Here is a 21,671-nt window from a genome sequence, read left to right as displayed (position 1 = left end):
AATGGGTATATGTACCAAAATTCTCTACGACCTCGTCTCATTCCAGCGCGATCTCCGTCCGAGCTAACCAGTCACCAAAATACTGACATTCCCTCGGGTTGACTGGTCCTCCGTCTTTACAAAAATCAATTTGTGGACACCTCCCACAAGGAGCTTCCGACCATCCTAATACGACACGTTCTTGTCGAATGGCACGGTATACATACGTTCCGCCGAAGTCTCCAACGTCCAACGATACTTCACCGGCGGCATTATGTTTTGCATCTGCTTTATCATCGTCCACAGTTCAGTCAATAAGAGAACTATAGCCGAAGCAAAATGGATGCGGACCTTCTTTGTCATCCTCGCTCTCATCCGATCCACTGCTAATCGCTTTCTTCGATGCACTACGTTTCTTCTTCTTACTCTTTACATTAACGTCCTCCTCTCCATGAGACTCGGACTCGGACTCAGAATCCGATAGCAAAGTTCGACCTGATTTTCGTCTACGTTTCTTCTCTCGTTCATCTTCTACGTCTTTCTTCTTCTTTTTCCGTTTCTTCGGTTTGTCTTCGTTATCGCTATCATGCTCGTCTTCGCGTACGTTAGCATTTGCTTCCCAGAGAGCAGCGCCAAATGCAGGTAACTTTACAAGCCACACAAGTTTCATCAATGCGCAAAATGGAACGAACGCCGAAAGGGCCAAAGAGATAACGTACCCGTTCGATCTGTCCATCTGTAATAAGCACATTCAAAAGCATCTCAATATGCTCTTCCGTCAACTCCGTCTCCGTAATCCGTGTCTTCTGTAAGAAGGTTCTAATCTGCTTCGTCGTAGGATACGCCGGTGCGGAGGATATAGGAAAGAGAGCGTCTCCTTTCCCTCTTGGGAAGCTCTTCAAAAGCAAGATGTAAACTGATTAGTACCGAAGACTCGGTCGATCGTGCAAACACAGCACAATTTTTACACTCACCTTCTCACGAATGAACTTCAGACACGCGTCCATGAGTAATTTAATGAACTCCGTATCGAGTTCGCTATCTGTGTACCACGGTCCACCAGTTATGGAAGAAGATGGCTCGAGGTGGTATAGCATGTAGGTTTTCCTGGTTGGATACTACAAGAAGATCGCTCAACTCAGCACCAGGAGCGAGGTATAGGGACTTGAATAGAACCGTAAGTATACCTTTATATTCGTGATACTCTTAATAAGCTGCTTGTGTACGAGCGACTTGAGGCATCTATCGATCACGGTCTGGTGCAGCTCCGTCTTCGTTTTGAGATGTTTCGTCCAAATTCCTAGATAGACGATACCACGGTGAGGAAAATATGTTTAATGCAAAGTCACAAGTATGGTTAAGTATCAGTCGCACCTTCGTTGCTTGCTGCCTGGATATGATTCAACACGAGTAATTCTTCGCCTGCAAGGTCTTTCTTCCTGTCGTACACAACACAAGTCAGATAGAACTATTTATGTAATTCAGAAGAATAACAGCGCTCACGCTTCAATCTCGTTTTTCCCTACTGCACGATATGATATCCCTCCCCCTGCACCCCTCTGAATACGAATCAATCCCTAAAACCCACGTCGCCGACATCAGCATATGCATATCCTACACTATAACATTCCTATTCGCAGAAAAAGAACAGTCCACACACCGTTTGAGAGAGAACATTAATAGCGTCCGTTCTCTTCTTCGGGTCGGGTTCGATAGCATCGACTTGTTTTTGTGTTAGTGTCTATAGAGCACGAGAAGCAAGTTAACCTCGTCTGCTCTTCGTTCAGGATGGATAGACGTACCGAGTTATCGGTAAAAAGGAACGCCTGATGAATCTTCTGCTCCGTCACATTGAGCTTTCTTGACCGTCCGCTCATGACGGGACAATATTCAGTTCAGATCGTAGTTGAGTCAAAACATCAATTTGCTATATCATTGTCGTCAATTTCACACATGGCACCTGATCGACTTTTTCCTTATCTCAATATCACATGACTCGCTTAGATCACTTGTTAGCTCATGTTTCATAAATTGATCCAAGCAAGATGCAAAATTTTTAGATGATGATAATCCCGACCTATCGGCTTCAGGACGTCGAGAACACCATCGTATTCACCGTATATCACCGAAACAAAAGAAAAGTAACCCTCAATGTGCATCGAATTACGAAATTGCAATAAACTAGCAAAACATATGGATGAATAGAGTTGCAGATGTCATGAATGAAAAAGTCGGAGCAAATCGGTGAGGAATGTTCGTGAGCGATGATAGTTGAAAAAAATAGCAGCACACGAGGTGTACACAGGATTGGATAGCAAGATAATAAGAAGAAATCTATACCAGATGAATCTTTTATTCATTCGCGGATCGCAGCCTCTGTTATCATATCAGATAACGACGATCAGCACCGCGGAGAGAAAAGTTGCTCAGCAGAATTACTCACTAAAGAATTCATACGACAGCCAACACAGTGCGTTACTCGGCATATTTGTCAATACGCGCGGCGTAAGACCCCTCATGAACCCCTTCAACCCATCTCGCATGTAAATAATCCGTACAGCATCCACAATCCCACGCGCACCGCGAATCTCCGGGTCATTCGAGGTACCGCGCGTCTGTAGTAAAGTCTTCGCCACATCAAGCGGTGTCGTTATCCCTGCCGCAACAGCGCCCGCTAACCCACCTGACACGACGTGCGACGCTGGGGAGTATTCATTACGTGGATTTATAATCCGTTTTATATGTTCGTATACAGTGAACTGCGCCGCAGTGAAGGGAACAGTCATCATGATCGTCGTTGGGTACGACACGTAGAACGCCCCGATCCCTTCGGTTTTAAGTACCGTTTGTGCACATTTTATGACTGAACGGAATTCAGAGCCGTGCATTTGCATTCGTTGCTTCACAACTGGGAGCAAGTCAGTAAACAAGCATTATTTGTTTATCAGTTTAGATTTCCGCACCATCAAAAGGATTCATTAAAGCATCACTTGCAATAGTTGCAGCAGCGCCCGCAATAGCTTTAACGAACACTGAGTCAGAAAAAAATTTTCAGGAAAGACAAGTTCGATAAGAACGTACAAGTCGAAATCATTTGGTTCCCAACTCTATTACCCCCAGTAAACTCCTTGACAGCCTCATACACACCAAAATGCACCGCGTGTGCCGGACCTGCGCCCAAGATCACCGAATTGACGCCCCGCCATAACGCTCGCATGCCTTCAGTCGACGATATTCGAGAAAATGCATTCCCTACACCAGAGTAGATTGCTGCTTGGCTGGTCGCAAAGACTTGCATTCGAGTCTATGAAGAATTAGGGCATTTGAGTCGACTTGTCGATACGTGTAACCAGCGGAGAGCACACACCTTTATGCTGTCTACTGGGTACATGACAGCGTGCTCCGTGATACCAGCCTAGCATAAGAAACTTAGTCAGTGAGGTCGTAGTAACATGGATATGCTAAAAGCGACTCACGAGGGCACCCGCAGCCATGTTGACCTAAAGTCACAAATAAAACCCAGAAAAAGAGTGAGCACTGTATCCCATGCAAGCTAGTCATGTAGATACGCACCGCGAATCCTGCATCTGATGAAAGTCCCTCATATTCAATCTCATCTTCAGCCATGGGCAAATAAATTCGGAGTGGTTCGAGGTAGAGGACACGCCCGCAGTTTCAAACTTCACACCGCCGAGACGCTTTAAAAAGTAGACTAAGGACCAATCCAAGCGGACTTAGTCACCAGCGGCTTAGTCGGAAGTAATGGTGAAAATCAGAGGTCCTAGCTCGGACACTTGAGGACCCAGATAGCTATCTGGCCTCGTCGACAAGAGGTGATAAAGAGAGAGCGAAGGAGGAGGTAGGGATGGGAGCGGCAAAATGAGGCTGAGAGCTCACTTTCGGGCGTCCGCCAATCATAGCTTGGACGGCTCGTCCCAATTGGTGCTCACTCAGATCGACAGCCAACCAGGTTCTCTCACGCCCTCAGCCTTCCGCATCGATTCAAACAGCATCGCATTTCACTATTTGCACATCTTTTACAGTCTATTGCATCACACGTAAAACTATATAATATCCAAGCATACCATCACGAATCGTTTATGCAGTCTTTTTTGCCTTCAGCTTGTCTAGTGCTGCCAGTCTATCGTGCTCCTCAATATCCCTGTCATCCAAAATGAGATTGTTTCGGATAAAATCGTGAGACAACACGTACACCGACTCCCAAGGATAATCAAGCCTTCGTAGTCAAAGATCAGTAATCGATGGTCTACCTACGAAATGCATCAACGATTCTCACCAGACATCAGGCACCTCGTCTCCTGGGAAATATCTGGCATAAAATAGACATTTAGCACACGAGAATAGCTCAAAATCCAACAGTCGGGCTCACGGTAGGTCAGCGGGTAACTCTGCCGCCTTTTCTTTTAGCTTGTTGTGGACGACGAAAACGGCGAAGTCAGGACGCGCTGCATCACGCTGGTCTTCTGGTAAGGCAAGGAGTTCCTTTTCGGCATCCGCCTTTAGCTCTTTGATGGCGTAACTTGGAAGGATAGACATAAGTAAACACGTAGAAAACAATTAAAATAATCGACACGCACTGCAAGGTTTTACGAGTATCGTCGATTTCATCCTAATTTCACATTTAAATAATTTAAATGCGTTTAAAGTAATGGAACACGTACTACGATCAAAACACGTCGACCCAGAAGAACTTGAGCGCCTTCGGATCCCCTGACAATAAGTCAACCATAAGTCTCGATATATGCGCAAAGAAAATGCATTATACAGCCATTGCGTCCTGATCACTTCGTTTCCAACCTGCTCCGCAGTTGTTCCGGGTAAAGACTCGTACAAAGAAAGCCCGATGGCGAAGATAGGAATATTCTTCTTCGTCTCGGGATCTTTCAAGAACGTACGCTGGCAGGCACATACGTCAGCTTATTCTTCCAGTTGCCTGTACATATCTAGGTAAAAATTAGCTAACCAGTACGCGCGCCGGGAAGAAGCCACTGTATGCACGGTTATCTGCGTTCATCTAACATGGTGGACGGAAATAGGAGAGCCGAGGACTGACCCTCCACCTAGGAAGGCGATATGTCAACGATTTAGTAACTATATCGATATTCCTTGTAATTAGCTCAACGTACCAATAGCGACGAGCAGAGTCGGCTTCCACTCTGCGATCTTTTTTGAGGCGCCTTTGATGATATTGTGTACTCCGTTGTAAGTTACGTGCTTTAATAACATTTTAATCGAATGTTTGTAAAGCAAATGCGATTATTGGCGTACAAGATGCTCTGTTTCACCCATGGTCACGGTGTGAGATCCAAGAAAGAAGCGTAGAGTTAACGGGAACGAATACAAAGGGAACAAGCGAAGGGTGTATGTAAAGACCAGTCGAAATGATCGACGCCACTGGGATCTGCGTCTTTACTCAATTTACTGACTCAAACTTCCACTGAATCCACCCACGCAACTACACTTTACTCTTCTCATCCTCCCTTTTGATATAAAAAATGTCAAACCCATCTGGGTCCGGCTCAGGCCAAAATGGCTCGACACCAAAAGCAATTGCAAATACCGCTAGAAGACAAGACGACGTAACGCGGCGCGGGACATCAAAAATGAAGTTCACGCCGACGCTACCGCCACGAAGAAAGAAGGAGTGCGTCGTCGAACTCGTCCCTCCTTTGCTCGTGCGTTAACGCGTAGATTCTTAGGGAACCGAAGCCGGTACGTTTGTCTTGGCTTAATCACCCTTGTATGCAGGGAATATTTTACAACGATCTTGGTGCAGGAATCAGATGCCGAGAAACCAATACCAACCTCAGATACTCGTGGACGAGGTCGTGGAGCTGTAAGAGGACGTGGACGAGGAGATGCTCGTGGAGGCGCACCTCACGCCGCTTCCGAGATGACAGCAACCGGTCCACTAGCTCTAGGTCCAACCATGGCTGGTTCTTCAGCCGCCCGCCGAGCGGCTCCTCGCTCGAACTTCGCACCAGTTGCACCTCTCGGTACCACACCATCATCTTCTCTCGGTACAGGACTTACGCATCAACCGACACCCTCACTAAAACGCGAGCCGTCCGACTTGAATCAAAAAGTCATTGACGTCGATACTTATTCCGACCCGGATGAAGGTGTTGAGATAATCGATATCGACGATGTGAGGCGGATGGACTGGATGGCTCCGGAGAGCTTGAGAAAGGAGAAAGTACGGCAGAAGAAGAGAAAACCTGGTGTTAAACGAGAACCGACGAAGGATAAAGGGAAAGTAAAAGGTTAATTTTTACTATCCTTACTTCTATCTACCAAAGATAGACTGAAGCATTGCTACCATAGCTGAGCCGCAGGAGGTTACTTTAGAAGAGGACGAAGATGAACATGTTGACCTTGCAAATGCATTGGACCTATCCGAAAGTGAAGAAGAGGAAGAGATGGAAGATCTTATCAACGACTTTACATTTCAGGAGGAAGATCTCGATGCGGTACGCCTTTCTTATCTCTCTTTAACTTCTGCCTTCACGAATCTCACAAATAGCAGGATCCAAACGTCCGAGCAGAAAAACTCTATTTCTTTCAATTTCCTGAACCCTTCCCTACCTTCCTTCTACGCGAGCCTCCAAAATCCGAAGACGTCGAAATGACAGAGACTGCTCCGTCTCAAGTTGACAAGGGGAAGGCTGTAGGAGGTTCGGAGAAGGCTAAAAAGGCTGTAACGTTCGCCCCGGATGTGAAGCCTCCTGCATCCGGTGCGAGTACACCTGTAGCTGATGGATCCAAGAAGGAAGAAGCACCAGTTGTTCCGCTTGACGGAGTCATAGGCCAACTAGAAATTCATCAAAGCGGAGCAGTGAAAATGCGTTTGGAAAATGGTATCCTGCTTGACGTGAGTAACTCCTACCTCAATCCCTCGGATCTTTCTTTTTTTTTTCATGATTGAGGATCCTTTGATTAAAAAGGTTTCCGCCGCTACACAACCTTCATTCCTCCAACATGCCGTACGTGTCGACATGGAAAAGAAAAGGCTGAGCGTCATTGGCGAGGTGAACCGCAGATTCGTCGTCACTCCCAATATTGACGCCCTACTGGCATCGCTTGAACGAGCGGACCGGCAAGCTGCGATGGAGGTTGACAAGGTTGAGATTGAAGAGGGGTTAGTTAAGTTGGAAACGGAGGCGGAGAAGGAGAAGTCAAAACAGGCGAAGACAAAGAAAAAATAGCATCGGTCGGTCCTATATTTGTTATAGTACGGATCGTACAAATCAGTGCTTTTCTGTACTGCATTGAAACCAACTTAAAAGATTAGCGCTTTGTAGGGGAGCAATTTTTAGTCCACATCTTCTTCCCTTACTTGAGTCGCTTGAACGAGCAGAGCAACAGGCTGCGATGGATGTTGAGGTGACAGTTAAGTTGGAAACAGAGAAGGAGAAGGAAAAGTCCAGAAAGACGAAGAAAAAATAACATTGGTCGTTCTTACCTTTGCTATAGTGCCGATTCGATCGTAGGTAAGTCAGCGTTATTTTGTACTGCACTAAAACCAACTTAAAAGACTAGTGCTTTGTGGGGAGCAAATTTTAGCTCGCATCTTTTTCTTAAAGTTCTTAATCCCTTTCCTCACCTCACTCCACCATCTCTTTCGCTTCTGTGTCGTATGATTGTCACCACACCAAGGAAAGTTCAAAGAACAAAGGGGTCTTCTCTGTTCACATTGAGACATGATTCAACTATGTTGGTGTGTTGTTACAGATCAATACTAAGGTTCGTTCTATTAATGCTGAAGCGCCGAAACATCTTTGCCCTTGTTTTGATTCTTCGTTATCTTACTTGTTGGCCGAGGAGCGTTTCCTCATGCTAGGAAATTACTATAAGTGTGTTCTACTAACAGAGTAGGAGGAAGTGCCGTACGCATGACCCATTAATGAGGCCACGGATCAATACTAACGTTCATTCTATTATTATTGTAGCGCTGAAAACACCTATCTCCCTGGTTTTCGTTAACCCATTTATTATCCGTGCGAGGTAATACCTCATGTCAGAACATTACCCAAAGTGTATTCTCCTATCAGAAGAGAAGAGAAGATGTGCCACATGGTGAGAAAAGAAATACAAGTAAGATACGCGTCTGATAAACTCGACAAGCTGTGTGACTCACGTGATGTAACCTTACCTTCCTAATGCAGCCTCCACAATGAGCACGAAACTCGTCCATCCAGAGACCCAAAACTCAAAAAGTAGCACCATCGATTTGTTGTATTAAGCCTTCTCTACAAAATGATGGAACAGAATTTCTTAAAAGTGAATATTGGCTGAGTTATTTTGCAAACTATGTTTTTTGCTCTAAATGCTGTAATTATACTTTTCCAGCAGTCTGGTAAATTTTTTAATTTTTTCTTTCAGATTTCGCCACCATCAGATAAGGATATATGACAAATAATTGCTATATATGTATATTACATAATAATATTTATAATATATAGTATTTGTCATAATGATCGGATGGTGTAATCATCTTGATAAAGCTACAAAATTATAGATACAGACTGTAATGGTCAAATATTTTATTGTTGTAATATTTAACTCTATCTGAAAATAGGCAAGATTCTCTTCTCTGTATTATATAGAATCATCCTTGGCTGAGGCAAAACTTCAAGTCAAAGTTACACTCTGAAATTTCGCTGTAAGGGTCCTTCCTAATTTGGTAAGCGAGGGTTGTGACCGTGACGTGACTGGCTTGTCGAGTTTATCAGACGTGTATCTTACCAGTATCTCCTTTTATTTCATGCCTGAATTTGTTTCCGTGCAAGCTCAGGCTCGAACCAATACTTGAAGGGATGACAATGTGGCTCGTTACTTTCTTCGTATTTAATTCAATCCAACCAGAGTGGGTGCAATGATGCAGTTCACGCTTGGCCGCCGGCAAGCTTAGTTTAGGCGGTGTTTGCCGGGATCGCCAAGCCTAGCGCCTTTTTTTTCTGCGCCTTTCCTAAATCCTTTGCTGTTTCACGCTCATGATGAGGACTTGGTGAGTGCCTTTCTGTCTCATTTTTACGATCATTCTTCCTTTTGCATGATGTTTGAGGCATTTGGCTTTACGCGGACTTGTTCGCAGTGCAGAAAACCATCTCAGCTACCTTCGAGACCAGAGTCTCGCTTTTTCTGACCCTTCCTTCTACCCTATCTCACCTCGTGTTTTGCTGAGCAGTCTGCTGATGTTGCTTCTCTTTTCTTCCACAGACTGTCATGCAGCGCTAACCATCGGGTAGTGAATGGGGAACGGGACATGACTGATTGAGTTGGAGAGTCGTGATGGTGTTTCAGAGCGCCGAGGGTTGCTGTGTTGGATGGATCAATTCTTTCTCATCGTCGCTGGCTATGCTTGCAGCCACTCTTGGCGAATATGATTAATTAGATTTGTCGAACCTGTGGCAGTATTTGTAAAGGCAAAATGGAAATGAAATGCGCATGCCTGTTTGTTTTAAGGTTCTGGTGTATAAAGTAGCTTGTCATGAGACGCTGTCTGACAAAGCAACCTGGGGAGAGGCGACTTGGGTTTAGATCGACCCCGTTTAGCCTTTAGCGCTTTGACGACAACCATCACCTCACCCTTCCACTCTCTGACCCTGAAAAGCCTGGCTGCACACGCATCTACCCACATCTCTCTTCTTGAACCACCTCTTCTTGCACGGGCACGATGGCGAACGAAAAGGAACTCTCGAAGGCGTCCAGCCATGTGAATAAGAACGACCGTGACCGCAAGGTCGGCATGTCCTGCGCCGAATGCAGGAGGTCCGTCTCACCTTCACACACTGCTGGGACACTCTCTGATTGCTGGTGTTGACTCTCCAGATCGAAGTTGAAGTGTGATCGCACCTTTCCGTGCTCAGTACGACCCCCAGCTACCAAGTGCCTGTGGTGATAGACTCATGGGAACTTTTTAGGCATGTGTTCGTAGGGGGTGTGCCAATATTTGCCCTGATGGTACGCTACTTTGGCCTGCAGTCCCCCGGATGAATCGGAACTAAGTTGTTATGTAGGTACCTTGGCTGCGACGAAGGGCAATAAGTGAGTTTATTTCGTTACCTATTAGCTATCAGTGTCTTACTTTGCCACACTTTCCAGAGTCCTGCAAACGCAGAACGAAACGCTTCTTCAGCAGGTCAAGCGGTTGAATTCACGCGTTCGGGATCTGGAGTCTGCTTTGAGTAAAACACAGGCTCAAATTTCACCTCAACCTCACCCACTTCTCGAAAATGCCGAACGGTCCCCAGACTCCGATGCGAACGCATATGGGGAAGAGGACTCCGAAAAAGATGGTGCTGAAGAAGCGGCTGATCTCGTAGGGTCACTTTCAATTGGAGAAGAGGGTCAAACTCGATTCCATGGACAGTCTTCAGCGTCAGAGGTAAGCGACCCGTTTGTTCATATGCATTTCAGCGCTCAATCCCATTTCTTTCAGTTCTTGCAAACTCTTCTTCCTGTAAGTATCTCGAATTGATCATATCAATGATCATTGCCATTCATGTTGAACGTGTTAATTATTAGGGCTCCGAGGGAGATCCTCATCAACCATTGCACTCCCAAATGTTGTACAGGATTGGCCTACCCTTGTTTATCATTGATCTCATCAATGCCTTCCCCTTCAACGTAATTACCCCAGATCCGGAAGCAAAATCTGCTATTTTGCGTCACTTCCCTGATCATCAAAAAGCCTTGGCTCTTTCCCTTATTTACTTCGAACATGCGGGTTGTTCGTGAGTATATGCATTATCTCTCCGTGTTAATGCATTTATCAACATTGGTCCAGATTCCAAGTGATTCAACAGGAACTCTTTGTCCCCAATCTCCTTGAAGCACTCTTGCAAGCTTCGAAAGGAGAGACAAGTGGAGATAGACTACATGCACATCAAGTTGCCCTCATTTACCTTGTCCTTGCAATCGGTTCCCATCTAAATAGGGAAGATAGCAACGGGAAAGCCGATGGAGAGAAGTACTACCTACTAGCATGCGCGGCAATGTCGCTAAGCCCCATTGTCAAAGTATCAACGAGTGCATCGTTACAGGCTCTATTTGTCATGGTACAATACTTCAATTGTGTTGATAGCCCAGCATGTGAGCGCCGATGGCTCGTCAGCGGGGTCATGTACCGTCTGGCCTATTCAGTAAGTCAATGCTCCGATTTCCAAAAGTATTTGGTTCTCATTCGATTGAACGTTCTAGATTGGTCTTCGTAAGTGAAGTTGACCTTGATCATTGAAATAACAAGCTCAAATTAGCGGCTGAAATCAGAACGCGATCCTGCCGCATGGAAACTTAGTGAAGAGGAGACGCAGCGCCGTCGCACACTCTTCTGGGAGCTCTATGCGTGGGATGCGTGGAATGTGAGTTGACCAGATGAAATCTGCCCAAATAATGGTTTCATAATTGTACACAACGCAGAGCATCATCTACGGACGACCGCCTTCATTGAATATCAGTTACACTGACTGTCGCTTCCCTGAGGACAAGTCGGAGATATATAACGCCAAAGGCGAGAGAGAGATGGGCTGTGAGCCACTTTTAACAGCTTTAATGTCCTAGTGACTGACAGTATCATGATTCTACATCGATGATCTCCCTAATCCAGATGAAGCATACAAGCACCGCTTCGCGGCTTTCATTTTTGCGCCGGTCTTGAGCCATATCTTTAGTGTCCGTCAACAAAGCTATTCGGCAGTCCTCGAGGTCGACATCAAGCTACGGAAACTGCCACCACCATCTTGGCTTCTCGCTCCGACTCGGGGGAAGGGTGAGCCAGTTGACGGAAGAGCATGGAACACAGATCCAACGAAGGCTATGCAACAGTACTGTGTCGTCTGCTACAGGGAAGCTAGTACGTTTCCAGTTAAGCGCTAGACTATACATCTTTGACCGTCGTTCAACAGCGTTGCTGTACATTCATCGCAAGTACTTTGCAACAGCGATCAGGATGAATAGTGTAGACCCTCTTGCGACCAAATATGGCGCATCCGTGATGGCAGCTTGCAGGAGTGCTTGTCTCCTGTTGTCTAGTCTACGATCGTTGTATGGTGTATATCCTTGTAAAGCCTCAAAGCAGCCGTTCTTTTGGTCTGCTGCATTCTCCTCGATCGTAGGTTTTCGCTCTGTCATGGTTGAGATGAGACTCATGTCTTGTGAAGATTGTTTTAGGATGTTTAGTGTTCAATGCTCCGGGCTCCTCGCTGGCTGCTGATGCACTGAAAGCCATTGAAGATGGCGTTGAGCTGTACAAAATGCGGGTGTTTGAAGACAATTTACCAAGTGTCGTAAGTACACTTCGTCCTGGTGTCCGATCGTATCAGCTTACCTCATCCTTCTCAAGAAACTATTATCGTCAGTACGAGACGCGGTAAAGTTCATGTTCGAACATTATAAGAGACACGGACGGGAAGATAAGGAAGAAGCGGAACGCCATGGGCCTGACTGCGCAACTATGCGCATCTTGGAAGGAAGCACAGTCTTGATCAATATGGAACAAGTGAAGGGGACCGAGTCAATCAAGCCGTTACCGATCTCGTCAGGGGCCTCACCGTCATCGCTTTCTGAATCTTCCGACGGGACGCACGACTACCGTTCTTCATCGCTAGGTGCATCTTCTCACTCTAGCTTGGAACAGAATGCAGGAGACATACGGATGCTGGACTTCTCAGGGGTGTATTACGCCGGGGACCCTTCGACTGTGCATCACAACCCGGTTTTCGCAGCAGCATCATCTGTGTATGAACCTCTGCTTTCCATTCCTGACGAGCCTCATAAAATAGGCGCCCCGCAAGATGGCCTTGCAATGGCGCAGAACGGTAGTTTGTACCCGATGACGGGAGGTTATCTACCTCAGTCCGAACCTATGATCATGCAGGACGCTGCTGCTATGCCCCCGTACGGTGCACCAGGAATGCAGTACGAACCAACGACGGGCATGGCGGACATGTACCTGCTAAATCAAAGCGCATACGTGTCGCAGGCAAATGGAATGCACGACCAGGCAACGTGGGAGAGGTTCTTGAGTGAAATGGGTATGTCTGTTGGAAATGCTTAATTTCTTTCTTCCTTTCTTTCAGCTTCGACTGCGTCGGACCTAAGGATGCACGTTAATTTCATTCTGTTCTATTTCTGTCTTAATATCTATTTTTTCTCGGCTTTTCTCGATCTTTATTTGCTTATTTGCTTCTCGTGTAGGAACGTAGGGTATCGGCTTTGCTTTTTCTGCTATCTTTACTTCTCCTATTTTATCATCTATCATTTGCTGTACTCTAATACTGTACATACACAAAATCCCAATCCTATGCCATTCAAACTCGTACTGTGGATAGTTATTGTCATGTGTTTGTGCGACATTCACAGCCACTGAACCACGTGAGAGACTTGATCGTCGACGCACAACTCTAATTCTGACATTCACACTGGTTCTTTGCACGACCTCGACCTAGACGACTTACTCAGCTGAACTCACCGAACACACGTTTATCCGTACACGCTGCCCACCATGTCATATTCACAACAACAAGGCACGCAGGCAACAGCATCCACACCACAACCAACATACCAAACTCCTTCCGCGACACCACTCCCAGCTACTTCGTCAATGGTCACCGCACAGACGTCGAGCCAACAGTCGTCTGGTCCATCCCAGGCGACTGGAAGTCAGAGTGGGCCTCAGCCGTCTTCTCGGTCGGCTGCTGAGCAGGCGAGGAAGGATAGAACGCTTGCGGAGTTTATGTTGTTATTGGATGAGCATGAGCCTTTGGTGCGTTATTTCGTATATGAATATATTCTTATATCAGTTCGTTGATGTCGACGTCTGTATTATTTGTTTTTAGATACCAGAAGAAGTAACAGACTACTTTCTTCAAAGAGTTGGGTTTGAGTGTGAAGACGTTCGACTGTACGTCTTCATTCTTGTCCTTCTGGTCTATGTTTTTGTTTGTCGCTGACAAAGTGCTATTGTATATAGAAAACGACTTGTTGCCCTCGCAGCACAGAAGTTCGTATCTGACATCGCTGCAGACGCATACCAACATGCTCGAATAAGGACGAACGCAGCCGCAGGTGGTCGTGGGAGGGCACCGTTAGGCCAGTCATCTCGAGTACGTTCGTTCTTTCATGTTCCACCCACCCACCGCCTTTCAACACCTAAACTCACTCACACATTTATTGTGTACTTACGATAATATCATGTATAGGACAAGACACGAACGACACTTACGATGGAAGACCTCAGCGCTGCACTTGCGGAATACGGTATTAACGCGCGCAAGCCGGAGTTCTACATGTGACGACTTGCTTGCGTTGCTTTCCGTCCTTGTCGTTGTTCGCTGTTTCATGGCTTTGTTGTAGACGTGCATTTGTACTTTTATATTTTTCGTCAACATGAAGCTGTCTTCTTGTAGTGTATGCCTGGGCCTGATCTGACCGTTTCACCAGCAAGAGCTTTGCGTGCCAGGGTCCAACCACCTGCAAAGATTGAGAAGCTTGAATTTCTCGTGTTTTTACATTCGCAGCCCGCACTCAAACCTGGTTACTCTGGATATGTGAATACTCTGTCTTGCTGTTTGCAGCATCTAAGCCAATCACTAATGTTCCTTGCTTTGTTATTCCTATGATAATACAACCAATTAAGTTCTGTTATGTGCTTCCTTTCCTTCCATCCAATCCGCGTCTCGCACTTACACTAGACAGATATCACACAACCTGCTCAACTCCCGGAGGGAACACATACCCACCCTGTCTTCTAACCTCATCAAACACATCCATCTCAAGTAAACTCATCTCATGACTCCACACACCACTCTCCACCTTCCCATCCCTCACACACTTCGCTACTTCGTCAGCCTGAAAATGCCACCCCACGCCAATGTATTGGACTTCATGTTTCTCTTCACGAATGACGGTTCCCGAGCCCGGTTTGTCGAAATACTGGACTGTGAAGGAGCGGGGGGAGAAGATGGGTGGGGAGACGTGGATGGTGCCGTTACGGTAGCGGATGATGACGCCTGAGGGGGAGAGTGGGGGGAGGGTTATGTTGCATGTTAGTATTGCTTGAGAGAGGAGTTGTTGATTTGTTTGGGAGGAGGAGGAGGAGGGAGAGAAGGTGAGTGTGAAGGATGTACTGAGGTCGACGTCTGTGAGAGGTGTTTTGAGCATGGATCCGGTAATGTTGCTTGGGCGTGAGCGGTTGTTCTTGGGGTGTTCGTACATTGCTATGATTGCCTAGATAAACATCAGTATAACGGTCTTGAGGGGTGTGGGAGGTGGACTTACCCAGACCATTGGATATGGGCCACTAGTGATACGTAGGTAAAGTCAGAGATGGTGACATGGGAGACATGTATCCGAATAACTTACAGATCAAGAAGCGCACCTCCACCCAGCTTCGGGTCCAAAATCCTATGCGTCTTAGGTATATCTAAAAATAAAAATAAAATCACATCAACCCATCCCACTCTCTATTTCCACACAAAGCAAACGCATACTCACCCTCAATATCAAAATCCCCCGCCAAATCCGCATGCATAACAACAGGATCACCCAACTTCCTCTCTCCATCCCCACCCACCTCTTCGGCAACTTTCTTCAACTCATTCACAAGTGGCTGGAACCTCGTCCATAGCGCTTCCATGAAGAATCTTTTTTTCTCTTTTGCGAGGGTGAGGAGGGAGCGAAGTTCGGCGGAGTTGGAAGTTACGGGTTTTTCGCAGAGGACGTGTTTGCCTGCGAGGAGTGCGGATTTGGAGTTGGTGTAGTGGAGGGTGTGGGGTGTGCCTGTTGTTTATGGTTTACGGAGAGTTTAGTTAAAGTAACGTTTTATGATATAAGTGAAAGCACGGACCGATGTAGACAGCATCGACGTTCTACAAACATATTCATCAGTTATTCGTCAGTTATTCGTCATCCTGGATCCAACCGGAAGATAAGGTAGGGAACTGACTTGATCAGCGAAGAGCTCGTCATACGATCCGTACGCTTTCACTGAGCTATCCTTAATCTCATCGTCGATGAACTTGCGTGCACTGTCGACGCTGCGTGAGCCGACGGCGACGATCTTGTGTACGACGTCATGTACGTCTCGTCTAAAGCAGATGGTATATACAAGTTTCTCTTAGTTCATTTGTTTTGTGAGTGTATAGTAGATCCGGAGACGTACGTCTTTGGGTCGATCAAAAGGTCCTATATTCGAAGACATGGATATTGCGACAGACGAAAGATCCCTTCGTTCAGTATCTATTTATCTATTTATGCAAACAGACGTACCCTGACGAAACAAGCAGCGATCTTGCCAGTTGATACTATTCCCCACTTAAGGACGAAAGGTGTCGGTTGTGCCATAGCGTCAAGTTGAATTACGGTACTTTTCTCTTTTGGGGCCAATGCTTTTAGGAGAGAAGGAGTGAGAGGGATGGAAGTAGGAAGATAAGAAGGTAAAGATAAGATGGTGTCATGGTAGCGATTGAGTTATTTTATAGATAGAGAATATGGGGTGTATGTGCTTCTGAGCGGACCGACTCGGCACGGTTGATCGTCGTTCCTTCATTCACTCGGAATTGATTGATTGATTGAATGATTCCATTATCACCAGACATTTCATCCATCCAATAACAAACAACAGCGTTCACCAAAAAATACACCAACACAAATTATCATAAGTTCTAGTGAGCTACAGCTTGTCTCCCTATGTGTTCACAAGGGCCAACGGTATACTGTATAGACAATAGACAAGAGCACAACACATGTCGTCGTATAGACATTCACCTCTACCCCCCACTCTCATCGAGACAATCCGGACTACCGAAACTACAGACTCTGCAACATCCGCCAGCAGCAAATACCTCACAAACGCACTCTCACTGCTATTCGAGCCATCACCTACACTAACAGACCAAATCGTACCTTTACTCATCCAACAAATCCAAAGTACCGACGAGGACCAACTACCCAAGGACTACACTGCTCTGGTCAATATGACAATAGACCTTGTTTCCCAGCTTCCGGAAGGTCAAAAAGCAAAATTCATTGGTGCCCATCCTCGAATCGGTGAAGTTGAAGGACTGAGTGCGTTGAGTGCAGCTGAACAAGGTCAACCCACAAATACATCCCAAATCAACGCAGCAGTTACTCCAACTCCCGCACCAGTCCTCGAAAGCCTCGCACACTTGAATGCAATATACGAACGACGATATCCAGGTCTAGTGTACATCACGTTCGTCAACGGCCGTTCGCGAGCACAGATACGCAATGAGTTGGAGGGAAAACTCCGAGATGAAGGTGTCCTTCCCGGTGCAGACGAGCCTGATGGTCTACAACGCATAGACCCGTACAGTATGGATGACGTTGCCTGGCGAAACGAGTTGGGGAGAGCTATCGAAGCGATACGTGATATTGCACTAAGTCGACTCCAGAAGTTGGGAGCAGTATGACAGGTCGTACATAACGTGGAAGTGCGGGTCAGAAATCTGGGTTCAAGTCTAGGTCCAAATCAAAGACTTCTTGGTGCGCGTGGTGGTCCATTCTGTATGGATAACCAGGCATTGGCCCTGGTGCCGGTTCTGGTCTTTTCGGGGACACGGTCGGTGCTGTATAACAAAAACAATATTGAGAAATTTCAAAAACTTCGAAAGAATTAAGAGAACTTACGTCGACCAACTGAATGCGTCTCGCCCAACAAACCAAGCGGTGCTTCTGCGTTAAGCCGACCTCGACGCATCTTCTCTTCATTCGGGAATGGTGGGAAGAAAAGTGGTGGAGGAGGTTGTCCGGGAAGCATCATATCTGGCATATGCGGCGGTGCTGATGTGAATGCGCTTAGACTCTGTGCGTAGGCGAGAAGTTCTGGGTATGGTAGTGCAGCTACGAGAGTTTCAGAACGCGTGAATATATTATTGACGATGACATGAGACGAATGTTGCTCACCTTCCTTGGCTTTCTGGATAGCCTTAACACGTTCATCCCCTTCCTCGATCATTTCCTCCAACTCCTGCTTGCCCTGTTCGAGCTCAGTAGAAATCTCCCGTAACCGTCCTTCCAAATCAAGTACCTCAGCAGAGAGAGCTTCAATACGTCGCTGTTTGAGCTGATGAACACGCGCCTGCTGGAGTGCAGCAGCTAGTTCGGCGTCCATCTCGATGAAAGCCTCTATAGGTGGAGGCGGAGGTGGCTTGCTTTGTGCGGGACCAAGAGCGAGAAAGAGCGTATTTGAAAGCTTTTGAAGCTTCTCAAGCGGTGCGAGAATGATTTCGGACATGGATGAATGAGGTAGCGCATATGCTTGCGGAAACTTATCGCCCAGCCGAGATGGCCCTGGCTGAAGGGCGTTGCTCGTCATGGTGAAAGAACACAAGACAATGAACGCGTCAAAAGATGAATGAATTGAAAGCAAAAAGACGCGTATAAGACGCGCGTGTACATAAGCACCCGAGGATCGACGCTTCTTCCCACTTTCTCTTGCACGCATTCTAAACACTTGCCTTCGACTACACCCCTCCATTGGCTCGCTGAACCACAATATTAATGTCGGGCTCAGCGCACGCCACCTCGAAGAGCTCTTGGCAGCTCTCAATGGCAAAGCTGATCTCTACTTGCAAACATTCAGTGCATATCTCGGTGGCAGGATTCCGCGTGAAGAGTTCGACGAACTCGTCCGCCAGGCATTAACCACATCCTACCTCAGTACGCTTCGTGTTCATGTTTGTTTTGCAGTCAAGGTCTTACTTCTTATATATATTGTTTTTCGAAAATGTAGTACAATTGCATAATTCAGTTATCATATCCCTCCTTGATATAGAAAAAAAACCAAGGGTCGGTGGTTCAGATACATACTTTACAAATGTATATAGTTTTTGTAGTGTACATGTCTTGCTGTAATGTAAATTAGAAATTAACAGATGCCCTTAAATTGCGTGGTTCAACTTCAAAGACTTTGAAAGAGAGGACGCGTATAAGGCGCGCGTGTACGTAAGCAGCCAATGATCGGCGCTCCTTTTGACTCGCGACGATCCGTCCACGCCTTTCGCCTTTCTACCACCACCCTCTGTTGGCCTACTGAGCCACAACACAATGTCAACCCCAGCACCAGCCATCCGCGAAGAACTCACAGTAGCTCTCAATGGCAAAGCTAATCATTACTGGGAAACACTCAGCGCGTATTTGGGCGGCAAGATATCGCGCGTTGAATATGAGGAAATCATCCGTCAGGCTTTAACGACATCACACCTTGGTACGTTCGGTGTTTATGTTCGCATCTAGGATATTGCTTATGACGACTCATCTATACAGTACAACTGCATAACTCTCTTATTATTTCGGTCCTTGGTTCGTCGTTACACCACGCGCCGCCCACTCCTCCGCCGGACGTCCCTGGAAAGCCGCCACGCAAGAGACGTCGGACTGCAGCAAATGCAGACGCAGATGACGCTTCGGCTTCTGCTCATTCTACACGCCTGAAGATGTGGGCCGTCGGAATGGGCCGCAGAGAGCGCGAGCGCGTGAAAGCATTGGATACTGGTGCTCGTGCAGGGGTCAAACGTCCGAGGCACGAACTTGATGAGATTGTACAGGAGAGAGGTGTTCAGCTATTACCGGAGGGCAAAGGTAAATACTCCAATCTACTTATGTGAGAACAAAGAAGATTAAATTTTCCTTTCAGACCCTCCTGGGACGTACAGCCCTGTAAACCTAGCTTCCGTTACAAGGGCTCCTACTCTTTCACATATTTCCGAAAGGGTGGCTCTCATTTCCGCCCAGCATAACCTTAATCCACCAACGAAAACTGTGGCTAGTCTTATGTTAACGGCATGCGAGGTAAATTAGGAACTGCTTGTGCGAACAAAATGTCTCTGATTACCGCTCTCGAAATAGGCGAAACTGAAACAGCTAATAGCGCAAGCCCTTGCGCTCACTTCGACTTCTCATGCCATCACGTCGATCCAACTTGCAAAAATGCCTGGGCAGCCGACGACTCGTATCTTAACCACGTCGGCCTTTGAAACGCTTCTTACCGTTCGGCCCGCTGTTCTGCCCTACCAATCTGCCGCGGCCACACGACTTCTAGCGGAGGGCCCTAGCGACACGAAGCATTATTTCGACCACGACGTGCAGTTCAAGGAGCGGCATACGGAAGATCCGCGGTGGCAGTTATTAGCCGTGCTGGCTGAGAGAAGTACGGTGCGAGAAGCCCTACTGACTGGGAGGTAGGACTGTGTGATCTCTTGTTGAAAAGAATGCTTATATACTCATGTTTTGCTTCCCCGTTTGTTCTATTGTGTTCGTGCTTTCTTGCCTATTGGCTACTTGCTTTCATCGGCTTCTTGCTTTCTTGCTTTGTGTTGTCGTTTGTTTTGTTGTACCGTTTCTTCCCTTTTTGAAAACTGCTCCCTGGATTGTATTGTCTCCTGTACTGACTGCTGTTTGTTCTTTACTAGCTAACATTGTTACATTGATACTATATCCATAAAATTACATCGTTGACATCGTGTCAGCACTATGTAACCTTCTCGTCAACGTCCATTTTTCGATCTCGAGGTTTGTGAGCTCGTATCAAGCGCTGCGACTTGCATTTCATGGACCAGGTATTGAGGTTATTTCGGAAGCCGAAATTTAAGCTCAGCGGGAAGCCCACTTTCTCTGAGAGGAACTTCGTTACTGCGGTTACTGAGTCTGGGACGTCGAAATCAGACGTGGTAGCGAGGAGGTATGCGGCTACGAAAGTTGGGGCGCGGTTACGGCCTTGGAAACAGTGGACCTGTTGTAACAAAGGGAGAAGGGTGGCTCGTCAGTACATATAGTGCATTGATGCATAGACACAGGACACCAGAGTTGTGTATACTAGTAAAGGAAATACGCACTAATACAATATTCGTCTCATTTTCCTTCATAGCTTCACGTATGAAGTCAACAACCATGTTAAAGTACATATAAGGATTGGCAATCGCCGAGACAGTAGTATCCCTAATAGGGATCTGAAGTGACTTGAGCCTTGCACGGTATTCCTTCGAGAAAGCCAAAGCAGGCGCGTGATCCATGACTGAAACGATATGTGTGACTCCGAGACGTTTGAGTTGGTCTTCGTTTGTTGCGTGCCAGTAGTTCCCGAGGTAGAGACGTGGGGTGATTAGTTTTGGTTCTGAGGATTCTTGGGCGAGGGAGGAGAGAGTGAGTGATTTGCCGCCTTGTTCTTTTGCGAGGCGGATAGCGGCGAGGCGGGCTGTGTTTGCGAGGCGTTTTTTCTTTTCTTGTTCTTCTGGAGTCATTATGGGTGGGGTGATGGTGGTTGTGGATGAGTAGGTGCAAGAAATGTGGAGAGGTGGCTTAAGTTACAGTGAGGGCGGTTATATGAAGACGCGACCACGTGATGTAGTCGACTCGCGTAAGGAGCCACAGAACATACACAGTTCGTTTAGACGAAGTGCATGAGTTAGAGTCGCTTGACGATGTCCCGCCTAGCTGTTCCCTCCACCTCCTCGGGTCTCCCAAAACTCGCCAGCTCGACGTCTGGCCTGCCAAAGTTCTCAGCATCCACATCCACCTCAAATAACAACAACAATAATAAGAATATCACAACAAGACAGAGGACAGTAATGGGCAATAGTACCAACACCCTGAAACGAAAGAGTCGGGACGACGATGACGAAGCGCAAGAGGCACTCGACCAACCTCGTAAA

At 46.7% G+C, this 21,671-nt stretch overlaps 9 protein-coding genes across 9 annotated transcripts; 4 read left to right on the top strand and 5 right to left on the bottom strand.

Moving 5' to 3' along the window:
• Nucleotides 1–37: 37 nt before the first annotated feature.
• On the bottom strand, nt 38–1,856 carry FOMMEDRAFT_164375 (uncharacterized protein; the record flags this gene model as incomplete). The annotated part of the gene is made up of 9 exons (XM_007261284.1): nt 38–267; nt 331–625; nt 699–875; nt 954–1,097; nt 1,167–1,279; nt 1,354–1,418; nt 1,483–1,556; nt 1,640–1,720; nt 1,782–1,856. 9 exons carry the CDS (start codon nt 1,854–1,856, stop codon nt 38–40), a joined length of 1,254 nt encoding a protein of 417 aa, XP_007261346.1.
• Nucleotides 1,857–2,414: 558 nt separating this feature from the next.
• On the bottom strand, nt 2,415–3,606 carry FOMMEDRAFT_73339 (carrier protein; the record flags this gene model as incomplete). The annotated part of the gene is made up of 6 exons (XM_007261283.1): nt 2,415–2,887; nt 2,943–2,999; nt 3,061–3,283; nt 3,347–3,394; nt 3,456–3,479; nt 3,553–3,606. 6 exons carry the CDS (start codon nt 3,604–3,606, stop codon nt 2,415–2,417), a joined length of 879 nt encoding a protein of 292 aa, XP_007261345.1.
• A 387-nt stretch (nt 3,607–3,993) lies between these two features.
• Nucleotides 3,994–5,336, bottom strand: FOMMEDRAFT_16077 (PRTase-like protein). Its single transcript, XM_007261282.1, has 10 exons — nt 5,269–5,336; nt 5,127–5,214; nt 4,964–5,004; nt 4,766–4,896; nt 4,662–4,710; nt 4,578–4,609; nt 4,370–4,519; nt 4,277–4,309; nt 4,193–4,216; nt 3,994–4,141 (listed from the first exon to the last, which is right to left on the bottom strand). The coding sequence occupies exons 1-10, from the start codon at nt 5,287–5,289 to the stop codon at nt 4,078–4,080; spliced, it is 633 nt and encodes a 210-aa protein (XP_007261344.1). The 5' UTR covers nt 5,290–5,336; the 3' UTR covers nt 3,994–4,077.
• Nucleotides 5,337–5,495: 159 nt separating this feature from the next.
• Nucleotides 5,496–7,205, top strand: FOMMEDRAFT_72998 (uncharacterized protein; the record flags this gene model as incomplete). The annotated part of the gene is made up of 6 exons (XM_007261281.1): nt 5,496–5,675; nt 5,792–6,223; nt 6,336–6,470; nt 6,527–6,649; nt 6,695–6,871; nt 6,945–7,205. The coding sequence occupies 6 exons, from the start codon at nt 5,496–5,498 to the stop codon at nt 7,203–7,205; spliced, it is 1,308 nt and encodes a 435-aa protein (XP_007261343.1).
• Nucleotides 7,206–9,609: 2,404 nt separating this feature from the next.
• Nucleotides 9,610–13,292, top strand: FOMMEDRAFT_164371 (uncharacterized protein). Its single transcript, XM_007261280.1, has 15 exons — nt 9,610–9,771; nt 9,832–9,868; nt 9,924–9,963; nt 10,020–10,047; nt 10,105–10,387; nt 10,442–10,462; nt 10,528–10,736; nt 10,790–11,144; nt 11,203–11,212; nt 11,272–11,363; nt 11,422–11,530; nt 11,609–11,854; nt 11,907–12,112; nt 12,162–12,287; nt 12,344–13,292. The coding sequence occupies exons 1-15, from the start codon at nt 9,677–9,679 to the stop codon at nt 13,055–13,057; spliced, it is 2,571 nt and encodes an 856-aa protein (XP_007261342.1). The 5' UTR covers nt 9,610–9,676; the 3' UTR covers nt 13,058–13,292.
• A 257-nt stretch (nt 13,293–13,549) lies between these two features.
• Nucleotides 13,550–14,390, top strand: FOMMEDRAFT_100591 (transcription initiation factor IID, TAF10 subunit). The gene is made up of 4 exons (XM_007261279.1): nt 13,550–13,765; nt 13,839–13,903; nt 13,973–14,105; nt 14,202–14,390. Exons 1-4 carry the CDS (start codon nt 13,604–13,606, stop codon nt 14,292–14,294), a joined length of 453 nt encoding a protein of 150 aa, XP_007261341.1. The 5' UTR covers nt 13,550–13,603; the 3' UTR covers nt 14,295–14,390.
• Nucleotides 14,391–14,608: 218 nt separating this feature from the next.
• Nucleotides 14,609–16,344, bottom strand: FOMMEDRAFT_164369 (NAD-binding protein; the record flags this gene model as incomplete). Its single annotated transcript, XM_007261278.1, has 8 exons — nt 14,609–15,228; nt 15,280–15,301; nt 15,364–15,424; nt 15,496–15,780; nt 15,848–15,869; nt 15,947–16,088; nt 16,163–16,185; nt 16,270–16,344. The coding sequence occupies 8 exons, from the start codon at nt 16,342–16,344 to the stop codon at nt 14,701–14,703; spliced, it is 1,158 nt and encodes a 385-aa protein (XP_007261340.1). The 3' UTR covers nt 14,609–14,700.
• Nucleotides 16,345–16,917: 573 nt separating this feature from the next.
• FOMMEDRAFT_100587 (uncharacterized protein) lies at nt 16,918–18,256 on the bottom strand (the record flags this gene model as incomplete). The annotated part of the gene is made up of 3 exons (XM_007261277.1): nt 16,918–17,588; nt 17,650–17,862; nt 17,926–18,256. The coding sequence occupies 3 exons, from the start codon at nt 18,254–18,256 to the stop codon at nt 17,461–17,463; spliced, it is 672 nt and encodes a 223-aa protein (XP_007261339.1). The 3' UTR covers nt 16,918–17,460.
• Nucleotides 18,257–19,060: 804 nt separating this feature from the next.
• Nucleotides 19,061–20,429, top strand: FOMMEDRAFT_164367 (uncharacterized protein). Its single transcript, XM_007261276.1, has 4 exons — nt 19,061–19,228; nt 19,288–19,602; nt 19,658–19,812; nt 19,870–20,429. Exons 1-4 carry the CDS (start codon nt 19,069–19,071, stop codon nt 20,203–20,205), a joined length of 966 nt encoding a protein of 321 aa, XP_007261338.1. The 5' UTR covers nt 19,061–19,068; the 3' UTR covers nt 20,206–20,429.
• Nucleotides 20,430–21,671: the final 1,242 nt, after the last annotated feature.

Source organism: Fomitiporia mediterranea (assembly GCF_000271605.1).
Source record: "Fomitiporia mediterranea MF3/22 unplaced genomic scaffold FOMMEscaffold_1, whole genome shotgun sequence".
Lineage (NCBI taxonomy): Eukaryota > Fungi > Basidiomycota > Agaricomycetes > Hymenochaetales > Hymenochaetaceae > Fomitiporia > Fomitiporia mediterranea.
This window is presented reverse-complemented; position numbering and strand designations above follow the sequence as displayed.